General features: G+C 40.1%; 2 protein-coding genes across 2 annotated transcripts in view; both read right to left on the bottom strand.

Annotated features, from left to right (window-relative positions):
• The window catches only part of LOC137096190 (dynein axonemal heavy chain 9-like), a 44,253-nt gene extending 41,898 nt beyond the window's left edge, over positions 1-2,355 (bottom strand). The window contains exons 1-3 of the mRNA XM_067464815.1: positions 2,341-2,355; positions 1,911-2,077; positions 93-963 (exon numbers count right to left, since the gene is read on the bottom strand). Of these exons, the coding sequence (XP_067320916.1) occupies positions 93-963; positions 1,911-2,077; positions 2,341-2,355 (1,053 nt within the window). The remainder of the gene's footprint in view (positions 1-92; positions 964-1,910; positions 2,078-2,340) is intronic.
• A 434-nt stretch (positions 2,356-2,789) lies between these two features.
• Positions 2,790-13,997, bottom strand: LOC137096191 (dynein axonemal heavy chain 9-like). The gene is made up of 9 exons (XM_067464816.1): positions 13,984-13,997; positions 13,421-13,547; positions 12,853-13,108; positions 10,840-11,081; positions 7,584-7,719; positions 6,614-6,810; positions 6,068-6,492; positions 3,367-3,589; positions 2,790-2,915 (listed from the first exon to the last, which is right to left on the bottom strand). Exons 1-9 carry the CDS (start codon positions 13,995-13,997, stop codon positions 2,790-2,792), a joined length of 1,746 nt encoding a protein of 581 aa, XP_067320917.1.
• Positions 13,998-14,033: the final 36 nt, after the last annotated feature.

Below are 14,033 nucleotides of genomic sequence, written 5' to 3' on the forward strand. Positions count from 1 at the left end.
GAACTGAATTAGCAGTCTCCTTCAAATAACTGCTCTCGGAAAAATTAAGAATCACTTTATTCATCCTTATAGAAAAATAACTATGTTTTTACCTCAGGAAGTTGTGCCCGGATATCTTCTGATCCAATGAATATACTTTCTAAATGAGACCAGGTCCGCTGAACCTCAAACCAGATGGAAATTACCAAGTCTGCTGTAGATAGTTTCCTCTGCCAGAAAGACACTTCCTCTAAGAAGAAGGCAATGTATTTAGATGTCATCATATTTTGTAACTGAACTTGGTTGTCTTCAAGGGTCTCAATGAGTTCCTCATCAGATTTCCACAGTGGAACATTTGTGCGCAGGTGAGGTTCATACTGAAATGTCATGCCTGCCCATGTTGCATTTAGTTCTTTCACAACCTTCTCCATGCTCATTTCTTTAATGGCTTTATCCACAATGCTCCGAACCTCATCCTCAAAGTTATGTAAATTGAGTTTCAGCAAGTCTGCAAGAGTTGTGTCTGCATCCATTGTGAACTGCACACCCGTCGCTTGCATCAGTTGGTTCCAATGCCTCTCCCGGATAGCAGGGTTCTGTAGCTCTGAGATAGCCTTCAGTGAGGTCAGGATGTTCTTTACTTTGTTGTCTAACCCAGAGAAAGCATCCCAGGCCCTCATTTCTTTATCCAGGTTTCGAATCCCTTTGGCAAACTTTTTGCACTCCAATTCCATGTTTTCTATATTAATATCCTTCCACTTTGTAGTCTCCCACTCATTCATGCTAGATGTCACTATGGAAATCACATCCCAGAGTTCTTTAAGAATGAGCACCTCCTTTCTGCACTGCTTCAGCTGCTTGTAGTCTGGAACACCGACTTCAAACAATGCAGCTGACTCATGAATTGAGGCCATGGTGACTTCCATTTCCTGAAGTTCAGTGTGGGCTGCAGCTAGCTTTTGGTAAGGATTTGCTGTATCAAACCTAAGAAGAAAGGTTTAAATTCCCATTAATCATGACTTGTTTTTTTTTTCCTTTAAAGGTGTATTGGATCCTCAAATAGTATTATGTAGGTGTGCAGTGGAATGAAAATAGAAACATGAAATCCAGCTTCAAATGGCAAGGAGAGGAAATTCTAATCTCTGAAATTAGCTTTCTTTAAGACATGAAGGACTTCTTCAAGTTCTAACTCATTTCTGTTCTTTTCTGTTCAAAACATTGTTAGGAAAACAAACTTCAGGCCATATTTGTTGTTCTGAGACTTCAAAATGCAAGACAAATATGGACAAAAAACCCCAAAAAAATAAGAATCACATACAGAAAGGTTTCAGAAGGGTCCCTCCAACAATTTGACCCAATCACGAGAAGCTAAGTCTCATGCAATTTAATCCAAAAGAAAGAGATAAGAAGAAGAGGAAACTGACTGGGAGGGGGATTAAGACACTTGATGAAAGCCACTTAGCAGTTTTATTTTGGACATGAAGAGAGTAAGATCAGGCCTGGTACATTACTATTTTCAATCGCTAAGATAATGATTTAGGGAAACGGCATAATTTAGTGTCATGTAGAAGCTTCCAGCTGCAGTCCTTGGGATCCCCAGATACACCTGGAAATTACTCCTGTCTGAAGCATTACAGAACTGCTGGCAATTAGTGCAGACCAACAGCAGCCATCTTGTAAATTGAAACTTCCACCAGCCTAAGACAGCACAATCAAAGAAAAGAAGGAAGATGGTAGCTGCGATGCAACATTTGGACAACTGCAAGTAACTCAGCCCCAATTCACCAAGCTATAATACAAAATACCCACACAGGGAATAGGAATGTTCAATTCTGTGATCTAACTGTTTTTCTTGATTGAGTAACAAAAAAAAGGCAAATAAATGCAAACATGAATGGGATCTCTTAGTAGCACCTGCCCTCCATCCACACCTGAATGGTGCCTCTTTATGAAATCTCTCTCTGAATTTTTGCTGTTCCACATCAAACACTGCACACTTTTTGCGAAGAACTGTCACTTCATTTGCTTGCAATGGAGCCACATGCTGCTTTGCAGCTATTGCCAGCTTCTTCACATGGTTCCATTTTTCTGGCAGCTCCTGGAATCAAAACAGGAACAAACAAAAAAGGAAGGATGCTGTCAGAGAGCAGTCCCAGTTTGATCTAAAGAAACACAGAGAAATTTCTGCCTACAACAGCATGATCAAAATGATTATTCGTCTGGGATTTAAAAATGGAGAAAGTACCTCATTAATTTTCCTATTAAGTCATTGGCCCGAATCTTGTTGGTGATCTTCCTGTTTCTAATTTCCAGGTATATGGATGTATTTCTAACATCATTGCAGAAGGGGCCAGCTAGTACCTCGCTGTGCAACATCCTATCCCTGTGTGAAACCCCACCTAACAGCCCCAGGGCATATGGTAATGGACTACTTCTCCCATTTTCCATTGACAATGGCCAGACTTACAAGATCTGGCATAAATAAATTCATCAACATCTGGAGGGCTGCAAGTTTCCCAGTTCTCCTCAATTCAGTTCATCCTTTAAATCCTGGTCTTCCACACCTTCTTAGCTCCATCTTAAGCTACACATCAGTCATTTACCAGTTCCAGTTATAGGCATATCTATCTCAGGCCCCTTCTACACTGCCATATAAAATCCTGATTATCCGCTTTGAACTGGATTATATGGCAATTTAGACTTATATAATCCAGTTCAAATATGATAATGTGGATGATCTCCTTTGACAATCTGGATTATTTGACAGTGTAGAAGGAGGCTCAGTGACAATTAAACCAGCACTATCTCTTTCACATGCCACTTGTGAGAATATGTGGCTGAGACACTATTCCTGTGCATTGCTCTGCACATGCAGGTCTGCGCCTTCCTAGTGTCTGGCAGCTCTCAAATCCCAGGAAGTGTTCATGCTTCTGTTGCTATCAGTAGGGAAAGGGGAAAATAATTCAGAGAAAAAATAAAGGTGAACTCTCAAATAGAGTGCATCCACTTTTTAATTTTCCCGGGAGCTTAGAGCAGCTAGCTTTTCTGGTCTGAATCATCAACCTACCTTACTCCCAGCAGGGTGAAAGAGTTCCGGCACTGGACTATGACTCTAGAGACTAGGATATGATTCCCTGCTTGGCCATGGAAATCCATTGGGTTGCCTTGCGGAAGTCAAACATTGTCAGCCTCCGAAAACTCTGAAATAGGTTTGCCTTAGGGCACACACAGTACCATTCACAAAGGGATTTATGTGTGCATAAATTGCCAACAGGATGTCAGCCTATATGTATTGCGTACTTAATGATCAAGTTTGTTCTCAGATGACTGCCAACTTAATATTGCTATGTCCATATACTTGTACATCAATGAAATATTTCCACCCACCTCCAGCTGTCTATATGCCTCCAATGGCAGTTCTTGCTCATAGACCTTCAACAACTCAATAGTTTGTTTCAAGGGCTCAAACATTTCATCGGTGCTTGTCTGTCTGTCTTTAACAGCCAGCAGGTGACCCATAATTTCCACCAAGGCCTCATAATCCCCTTTCTCTGCCTCTTTGCTCAGACCTCTCTCGGCAACTTTGATGAACTCTTCCAGGTCAGCCAAGCTAAAAATAGAGAAGGCAGAAAAAAAGGAATATATATATATATATATAGAGAGAGAGAGAGAGAGAGAGAGAGAGAGAGAGGGAGAGTATTAACCAACTTTATCAACAGGAAATGAAGTACATAAAGTAAGGGGAAAAACTATTCTGCACTATGTTCTATATCCAGAATAATTCACATATTGTGTGAGTTTGCTTTAGAATTGAATTGGGAAAAATAGCCTGGTGGATCCCAATCGCAAATTCCCTTGATGAGCCTTCTTAGAAAAGACATGTGAAAGTCATGTATCTAAACAATCTTCCTAAGTCCCTGAATACTATGCCATTTGAATATGAACTTACTAGAGCATGCTTTACAAGTCAGTGTGACCTTTCCTTCTGTTGTTATTAAATAGGGAACAAACAAACTCATAGAAAGCAGATCAATTTTTATTTCCCAGTAGAGGCTACCCCTCACACACACACACACTGTATGTATGTAGGTAGGTAGGTAGGTAGGTATGTATGTATGTATATACAAACATACATACAGTATATACACAGAGAGAGGGGGGGAATGATGTGGCACAAAACATCATATGCTGTTGCAGCTGCTAGGAGACAATAGCAGGGGGAAGCTACTACATGAAAGCCCAGCTTGTATGGCTTGCTAGGGGCCCCTGCTTGGCTATCGGGGAAACTGTATACTGATGGCCTAATCTTGCAATAGTAATTTTTATAATGACATCTGATGCTCAAAATTATGAAACGGATGTGTAACTTGATGGATTGTTTGCTAATGTTTTTGAAAAATGCCATCGTTCAGCTGTACTTTCTTTTTCTTGGAGCCATTAACATGATTGGTTCCAGGATCTAAATGAATAAGAGATGCTGCCATTAAAGACTTCCGGTGCAACCTTTTAATTGGTACTTTTCATTTTGTACACTCACATAATTATGCTTCGAAATGGAATGACTCATAACAGGCAGTAAAAGCTAAATCAATTTCATTCCTGTCAACAGGACTACAGGAAATTCAGCACAACTCTGGAGGCCATTTCCGGAAATACCCTGCAGCACTTTCCCAAGGTATAACGACTTTTTACTCCTTACTTTCAAAGTCATAGGCATACACCAGGGTCTTAAAGCATGGAGGGTAAGGAAAGAAATGCTGAAATGCAATCAGAGGTGTGACAGTTTCAGGGACTATAGAATCCATTTTCCTCAATAATAAGACCGATAGAGATATTTTGTATGTATATATAGGTTTAGCGTATTGGCTGCTGACAAATTAACACAAAGGCAGTTGCCCTCATGCTTCTAAAGTTACCCGTTTTGCTCTTTTACAGATATCTGGAAACTGTCAATGTATGCTTCCTTGCTTTTAATCTTCTCTTCTCTAGGGTAAAAACATTCAGTTTCTTCAGGCCATCCTATGAAGATCTGGATTTCCTATAGCATTATCATCTTTACAGGCTTCACCTGACACTTTGTCAATATACTTACTGCACTTTAATAACATAATCTAAATAATATACCTTGAACAGACAAAACTGCTATTTTCCAAACAACTTCAGGAAAAGGATATAGACAAGTTGGAGTAAATACTGGGAAGGACAACAAGGATGACAAGAGGTTTGAAGAATACAACATCTAAGAAGAAATTAAAGATGCTGTGCAAGTTCAGTTTATGAAGAGCAGATGGAGGGGTGATATGATTACACTCTTTAAATACCTCAAGGGCTGTCACAGAGAGGATGGGGCACACTTATTCTCTGCCGCCCCTTGGGTAGGGCCAGGTCTAATGATTTAAAACTACAGGATTATATGTTTTAAATGAATATTAGAAGGAGCTTCTTGACAGTAAGAGCAACTCAGCAATGAAACCAATTGCTAGGAGAGATGGTGGGATTTCTTTCTCCGGATGTCTTCAAGAAGAAGCTGGACAGCTACCTGCTTGGGATGCTTTATCTTGATATCTTGCACTGATCAAGGGATTGGACTTGATGGCCCATATGCCCTTCCAACTTTGAATCCATGAAATTAAGGTTTTCTAGGAGCCACTCCATGATATCCAACAAGAAAAAAACTGATGAAAATTGTTCTGAATTAAAGAGCAATTAAACCACAACCTATTGAGCAGGCTAGACTCAAGTAAGACCCATGGCACTTTTGAGGAAGAAATCAAGCACATCAGAGATGCTATATGGTAGGGTGGTAGAGACAGAGGTGAGAATAATGTAGTTCTTTCTGCAGATATAGTTAAAATGTAAATCCCAGCAGTCCTTATCACTAACTTTGCTGGCCAGGGCTCCTGATGCTTGCAGTCCAAAATCTGGACAGCCATGCCACATTATAAAAAAAAGAAGTCATTGGCTCATTCCAGGAAAACATGAACTGAGTCCAGATTTCCAACATCTCAGGATACATTCCAATCTCCCACTACATGCCCTACATATCAGAACATTTGCAGTTAAGTAGTGCAAGAAGAAATAGTGATACCTGTGAGTTACGTGATCAATGAGGTGCTGCTTTAACATGAAACTCCATTTTTTAATGATACCCAGAAGAGAGGCCTTGAAAGGGCGGGCATCAACATTCATCCAGCTGTCAAATATTCTGACTGGCTCCAACAGGCTCACTTCCATGTAGATCTTCTCATAGGAGTCTATTTGCTCTTTAAACTGCTGCAGTGTAGGAGGGCTCTCTGGGGTGTCATTCTCAGCATGCAGCTCAATCTCCTCTGGAGTGAGGACATGACCATACAAAAGGAACTGGCGCAAAAATTCCTTCTTGTCATCCACATAGAGGTAGGAGTAGTGGTCAAAGGAGCTGCGATAATCAGAACAAACTGATATCATCTTCTGCATACGGTCCATAAGTGTATGGCGCATGTCAGCAAGATCAGCCATTTCCTCCATGTCAGCCTGGAGAGGGTTGGAGAAATAACACACATGTTCTTGTGCTAATCAGCCAGACTGGAAAAAGCTTTCCCCACTACAGTCAGACCTCAGGAGCAGAACAAGATAGAATTATGAAGGACAAAACCTGGTAATGAGGGAAAGCGCTATGGTCCACCAGTCTGGGCATCAGGGAAGAGACCCGGAATATGTCATTGACAAGAGCCTCGACTAAATCATAGAAACTGTCACTGGCTCCAGCATCCAAGGAAGGATGGAATACCATCTCAGGAACAGACAAGTCCAACTGCACTTTGAAAAGGGGAGCAAGGCCTGCCTTGGGATCTGCAAGAGAAGAAGTGATTGGGCTTCAGACAGTTTCTACAGTATGAATTGCTTGTTAACCTATTAAGTACAGACATCAGTACAAACTTCAGTCAGAGAAACAGATTTCTTTGCTTAAATGTCTTATTCCTGCCATAGCAAAGCATTAAGAAGCTATGAGAACTGAATGTTTTTACAGGACAGATCTCCTATTATTACATACACTGCATCCAAATGCATCAACGTTCCACCATTCTGCTAGGTCCACAACATAAATGGTAGCAACTAATGAAAATACAAGAAAAATAGCTTGATTGAAAAAGCTCATTTACTATACTACATCTGAAGAAGTGAGTTTACACCTATTTGAAGTACAACAATGTTTAGCACTAGAGAGTCAAGAATGCCTCAAGAGTGTGCAGTGGTAATAGGGTTAGATAACTTGAGTCACCCAAGGGCCCTCCATCCTTTGTCGTGACTCTGATGTGATGGAAACTGAATACTCTTAGGGATTGTACTCAGCTTCTTGCCAGTCCTCTCTCAGCAATTCCCTAGAATAGGGTTAATTTAGATTAGCACCCTGATTACCTTCTCTATCTTACAATGGAATTCATATAATAAAGCCTTTGGTTTGTTTCTCCAAGCCATCCTCCCTAACCAGGATCTCTACCCACTGAATGCGCTCTCTATCAATGTTGATAAAAGCTCATGCTAAAATAAAATCCGGTTAGTCATAAATATATGGCTGCATTCCTTGCCCTCCTCCCCCAACTCCCTTCCTCCTTTTAGTTTACCTGTGTTTTCCAATAGGTACTTAAGTGAACATTCTATGACATTAAAGAATCCATCCAGGACCATCTCATCCACATGCTCCAAATACGCATTCCAAACATCAGAAGCTGGATCAGCCACAAAGAGTCTCAAGTTTTCCTAAACATTAAAAAAGTCACAATTAAAGAGCAAATGGTTCTTGACCTTGTCTCCACATGAATTAACAGCTTAAATGACGGTGCCAACAGAAAGGGATTTTAAGATCAATAACTAAATCATAGAAGTCAGTCAACGCCTAAACTGATATTAAAAGAAAACGAAGCAGCTAAAATAGGAATTACAGAAAACTTCAGGATATATACAAAGAGTAGAAAAGAAATGGCATTCACTCTGCAGGCAAGAATGAATGCTAAGAGAGCAACAAAAGCAGATATTGCCACATTTTTCTTACAAAAGAAACTTATCCAGCTGCTTGCTGTTGCAGAATAAGGATCACATGCCAAGCCAGAGCAACCATCCATACAATCCATGGCATCATTTGCTCTGACTGGCTACGGTTTTCCTACAAGCAAAGGTCACTCCCATTACCAGTGGCCTTAACCTGTAACAGAGATGTGGAGAGTAACTTTGGGTCCTTCTGTAGCCACAGCACAAACTCTGGCACTAAACTATGGATCCTCCCCTTTTTCTTTGCCACTTCTCAGTTCAAAATGTGCCCCGCTCCCAGAGCAGAAATGTGTGTTGGGGAAGGAGGTACGTGTGAAAAAGATCTTGGAGTCCTCGTGGACAACAAGTTAAACATGAGCCAACAATATGATGTGGCGGCAAAAAAAGCCAATGGGATTTTGGCCTGCATTAATAGGAGCATAGTGTCTAGATCTAGGGAAGTAATGCTACCCTTCTATTCTGCTCTGGTTAGACCACACCTGGAATATTGTGTCCAATTCTGGGCACCACAATTCAAGAGAGATATTGACAAGCTGGAATGTGTCCAGAAGAGGGCGACTAAAATGATCAAGGGTCTGGAGAACAAGCCCCATGAGAAGCGGCTTAAGGAGTTGGGCATGTTTAGCCTGAAGAAGAGAAGGCTGAGAGGAGATATGTATAAATATGTGAGAGGAAGCCACAGGGAGGAGGGAGTAAGCTTGTTTTCTGCATCCTTGGAGACTAGGACACGGAACAATGGCTTCAAACTACAAGAGAGGAGATTCCATCTGAACACGAGGAAGAACTTCCTGACTGTGAGAGCCGTTCAGCAGTGGAACTCTCTGCCCCGGAGTGTGGTGGAGGCTCCTTCTTTGGAAGCTTTTAAACAAGAAGCTGGATGGCCATCTGTCAGGGGTGATTTGAATGCAATATCCCTGCTTCTTGGCAGGGGGTTGGACTGGATGGCCCATGAGGTCTCTTCCAACTCTTTGATTCTATGAGGTTAATGAAATTAAGGGCCCATCCAGACAGGCCTTAAGACCGAGACCTGTCTCAGTTTTTTCCCGGAGGTATCCTAATGATGCCTCTGATAAAACCAAATTAATTAGATACCCCATTAAAAAGTATGCACCAGAAGACCGGGGGGGGGGGGGAGGAGGGCTTTTCTTCCTTTCTCCTGGAATGTCATTTCCTCGCACCATGAGAGTGCGAAGAGGGATGTAATGATGGTCCAGTAACTTTTATTTCTAGGGGTTATTTTGGGGGATTTGTTGAGGCTGCATGGCATACCAATAGTTATTGGGATGGCATGTAGACATGCCCCCCCCCCCCGGGAAAACCTAGGTTTTTGGGGTGGCATGGGGACTTACTTAAACCCATGCCGAAGTGGGTTTCTTAAACCCGTTTTGGCACAGGTTTAAAACTTGTCTGGAAGTACCCAAAGAGTCCCCCAGAAAGAAAATATTCAACTACAACACCAACCAAACTTTCACACCCAAACACTTGAAAATGTAGGTGGGAAGGCAAATTTATTGATGGGTTCCCAAAAAGTTGTGGGGAGGAAATATGTTACATTTGCAATGTCAAAATCCAAGACTTTACAAAGTCAGTGACAATTGAATTCAGAATAAGATGGAATGAATTCTTGCCCACATCCAGTAACTGAGGCATCTATAAGGTCCGTTGCTTCCCACGAGTTACTGCCTTTTCAGAAAAGGAAATATGGAACCCATCCAATATTTTGTATAGGCACACAGCGTGACTACATGGGCACACCAAGCTGATTTCTGCTTGGCTGGCTGCTACTTTTTAAAATATAAGCATCCAAAATAATTCATAAGGCAGAACTTGATTCTACTATGAACCATCTGGGGACTGCGCTTCTTCAATTGTTTCTCTGGAAGCATACAAACTACTTAGGCTAGAAATGCTTCACAGCTTGCCGTCTATGCTTTTTTCTCATCTCACATCCCACTTACAGGTTTTTCACTGTAGCTTACATATTTTCCCTGTATCTAAATTGAATCAAGAAGATAGCAAATCTTGCCCAAACATTTAGCTACACACAAAAAACTAAGTGCTATCTTCCAAGACACAGAACCAGAACTTGTGTTTAATACAAGAAGTGTTAACTTATCAAGGCAGGATCATTTTTAAAAGCAGATATTCCAGCTGCATAAATCTATTTCAAAAAGGTTTTTAAAACGAACATAAGGTACACGAAAACTAGACAACTGCAATGGCATTGGTCTGCCTGAAGAAAGGTGAAAAAGATGAGGTCCTCATCAAAAGATAATTTTATAAAATGTGGCAGGTCATTCTGGAACAAAATGCTGATTTATGCACATACTGTCTCTGTAATTTAAGTGCCTAATGTGTCCAGTTTCCCTCTCATTTTATGAATTGCATATTTTTCCAACTGTATATTTTGTGTACAACTCCACATTTCAAAGAGAGCTTGCACCAAACTGTCTTTTCATACAAAGAGGGTATTTATGCCCTGTAACAAATACAAACCAGCATGTCTGATGGAAACATATTTGACTCAGTGTTACTCCTGTGTTAATGAATATAGATGTAAAATTACACTGAAGTGACAGCACATGCAAGGCACTCTAGTTGTATTCTGACAGAATGGCTGTAGTAAGTTTAAATCATAAAAGATTACCCAGCCATTTCACACAGCTAAAGAAAACCACACATGTGTTTGTTTTTTTAATCAGTCATCCCTGGCCATGTTTGTTGGAAAATAAATGTTTGCAGATGCCAATTCCAAGCCACATAACTTACTGCAACTGGAATTGCTTCAGTATAACTATAATTTCAAAATATAAACAGAGACACATACTCTACCTTGATTAGAAAATGAATCTTATGCCCTGAGTCTGTGATGAGTCGGTAGTGTCTGTCCAACCGCTCATGTCGTTCATCTAAGTACAGCAAAGATTCTTTTTTCCCATCTTTTCTTTCAAAAACTGGGAAAACCCAAGATTTCATGATGTTTTGAATTTCCTCAATATTGTCTTTAGTCTTCTGGATTCTTTGCTCAAGATCCCGAACACTATCCACTACCCGTGAGACACGATCCCAAAGGCCTACCAATAAATGCAACAAATTGAGCAAATAATGAAAATGTTGTAGAGTACAGATAATTTTCTACAGTGGGCTCTTGATATCCATGGGGTTTGGTACCAGGAAACCAAAAATCCATGGATGCTCAAGTCCCATTATTTACAATAGCATAGCAAAAGAGTGTCCCTTATATAAGATTGCTAGATCAAAGTTTGCTTTTGGTATTTTTTGCAATGTTTTTATTGTAAACGCAGGTCGAGTAATATCAAAATCAGTCACCATTTCAAAATACGTACAGAATGTTATCTTAACATTGCCGATTCTACATTTATCTCACATGTGTCTTGATATTTCTCCCCTCCCTCCTCCCTCTCCCCCCACCCTCTGGGAACAGTACTTTCCTTCATTCAAATGTTGTTTTAATTGATCTATCATGTAGAGAATATGGTTCATTTCTTTATATTTTCCTTTTCCTTTGACTTTATCAATCTTCCCATTTCTGATCCCGGTTCTTCTTGATTCAGCCTACTGTGTATTTGATTCTCCTTTCAAGGATATAATCCTGGAGCATGAAGTCCACTAGATATTTCCCACTTCTCCCTTTCTATGCTCTTTCCAACCCAAGGCCACAGTTGCTTGGGCAGCGACTGTTATGTATTTAATAATTTCTATCCAATTCTTAATGTTTTCGTTCTTGTCGAATTTCTAGGTGAAGAATTATTTTTTACTCAACACCAATTTATGCCTTATTAATTCTTCAATTTCTTTCTTTACCTTGTTAAAAAGTTTTTGTACTTTGTCACATTCCCACCATATATGCATATAGAAGCCAATTTCTCCACATCTGTGCCAACACAATTTTGTGATTGATTTAGTTATATGAGCTAATTTAATTGGGGTTCTATACCATTTAGTCAGTATTTTCCTTTGTGTTTCTTTAGTCCTTATGTACTTGATTTTTATAATTGAATTGATCCAGTATTCAATGTCTGCCTCATTGCTATTCAGGTCCTCTTTCCATATCTCGGCCAATGTCTGTTTCAATTTATATTGTTTTCAAACTAATTTCTTGTATATAAAACCCATCAGGCCTAAATCTGTTTCTGGACCTTCCTTTTTCCTCCAATGCATAATCTTTTCTTTCAAACCATTCCAAAGAAGCCAATTACATTGACCACAATTGTCCCTTATCGTCTCCCAATCTTTGATTGTCCAATCTGGGTTTAGGAGATCACTTTTCAATTTCATTCCATTTTGTTTTAAATTTGTTATCACTTTGCCAAAATCTGTTCCTTTTTATTGTCTATAAACCCTATTGGGAGTGTATCTACTTTATTTATTGGTAATTTACCTTGGAATTCTAAAAGAAATTAAAGGGGGCCCAGTGATCTCACCCATGGAGTGCTGGCTTTTGGTATTTTAAAAAATATTGTAAAGCTGCAGATGGTTTATTATGTGTATACAGACGGCCAATAGTATAAACAAGGGATATCTATATTTCCTCAGGCTCTGTATGAAATTAATTTTTTAAAAGGGCTAAAAGTAAATGGAGTGAGGAAACTATTTTCCCATTTGGAAATGTCCTACACTGAAAGTAAGAAGAAAAAGAAAGCCATTGGACTCTTAGAAGAATGCTCAGCATGGTTGAAAAATAAATTAACCTGCCTTCAAAACCAAGTACCTTTGATCATTTATCTGATATTTCTCACTTTGCCACATTTCATGGATCCTGTTCCAAAGACTGATGATGGTAAGATTATTACAAATTAAAATGATTACAACATAAAATATTACCTTCTGTTTTCCAGTTTAATGTCTCTTCTGCCTCTCTCAGCTGAATATCAATTGCTTGCAGCTGACTTTGCACAAGGGGATATTCCACTTCCAAGACAGTGCCCAAAATCTTGTTGTACCAAGTAACCATCAACTCCAGGTTGGCAACCAGCTGCCGGAAGGACTCCCTGGAAGAATAGATTGCTGCTGCTGTCTCTGGGATATTTCCAAACTCATCTGTACCAAGGTATTTCACTTCTCTTAAAACCGACACCAGCTGCAAAACAAGAAGTCCAGGAAAAGTTTTGCATTTTCCTCTTTAAAAATACAAACATTTATCCTTGGACTCAGAAATGGGAGTATCCCCTTGAATGGGAGTATCACTTTGAATACATGACTTCTTAAGCACTCCAGGCCTCTGTTTTCAACCCAGCTCTGCCCTGCAATAATAATCTCATCTAACATTGGTATTATGGAAATCAATTGTTACTTCTTCTGTTTCGCAAAATAATTCCTGCTTTGAGTGTGCTGATGTGAAAAGAAGAAGAAGCAACACTTTACTGGGAAGATGAAAATTTCTTTGTCTTACCTGAGGGTTAAAATTGACTGCAATCTGTCTGCTCTCTGGATCCCGTCGGATAAGTGGTTGATTGAGATTATACTGTGATTTTTCAGACACAGTCTGCAACCACTCCATATAAAGCTTCTCTTGGTATCTGCCAAAATATCACAACCAGCATATCAGACTCTGTGAATTGGCAGGTGACTACCCACTTACTAGAACTGATTTACAAACAAAGTTGACATTAAGAAATCTGTAGATGCCAAAACAAGTATAGTTCAGGGGTCTTGGGGCCTTGTTCAGACTGAAATGATGGCAGGAACATTTCTGACCTCTAGGCAAGCAGTTATTGGCCCACTCTCAGAACAGACAGTACACCTGTTGTCAAGGACTGTGATGTCCCAGCCACAGGGACGAGAAGGTAGGGTATGCTCCCCCCCCCCCATTAAAATCAATGAAGCAATTCATTTGACTTGGGATATGGGGGGGAACGGTACTATAAAAAAAGAAGAACCCCATTCCTGCTGCTACCACCAAGACTTATCCTGTTTTCCAGTAGTACCTATTCCTTTGCAACACTACCTACATACTGAAGGAGAAGCATGCCCCCTTGCCCAATGGCAGTAGGAATTGGGTCACC

The sequence above is a fragment of the Anolis sagrei genome, chromosome 2 (assembly GCF_037176765.1).
Source record: "Anolis sagrei isolate rAnoSag1 chromosome 2, rAnoSag1.mat, whole genome shotgun sequence".
NCBI lineage: Eukaryota > Metazoa > Chordata > Lepidosauria > Squamata > Dactyloidae > Anolis > Anolis sagrei.

Coding starts and splice junctions, on each gene's coding strand:
- LOC137096191 (XM_067464816.1), bottom strand. Junction 11,082..12,852: donor ATTAAACTGGAAAACAGAAG/GTAATATTTTAT, acceptor ATTTATTGGTAG/GCCTTTGGGATCGTGTCTCA. Junction 7,720..10,839: donor AGATTCATTTTCTAATCAAG/GTAGAGTATGTG, acceptor TTTAATGTTTAG/GAAAACTTGAGACTCTTTGT.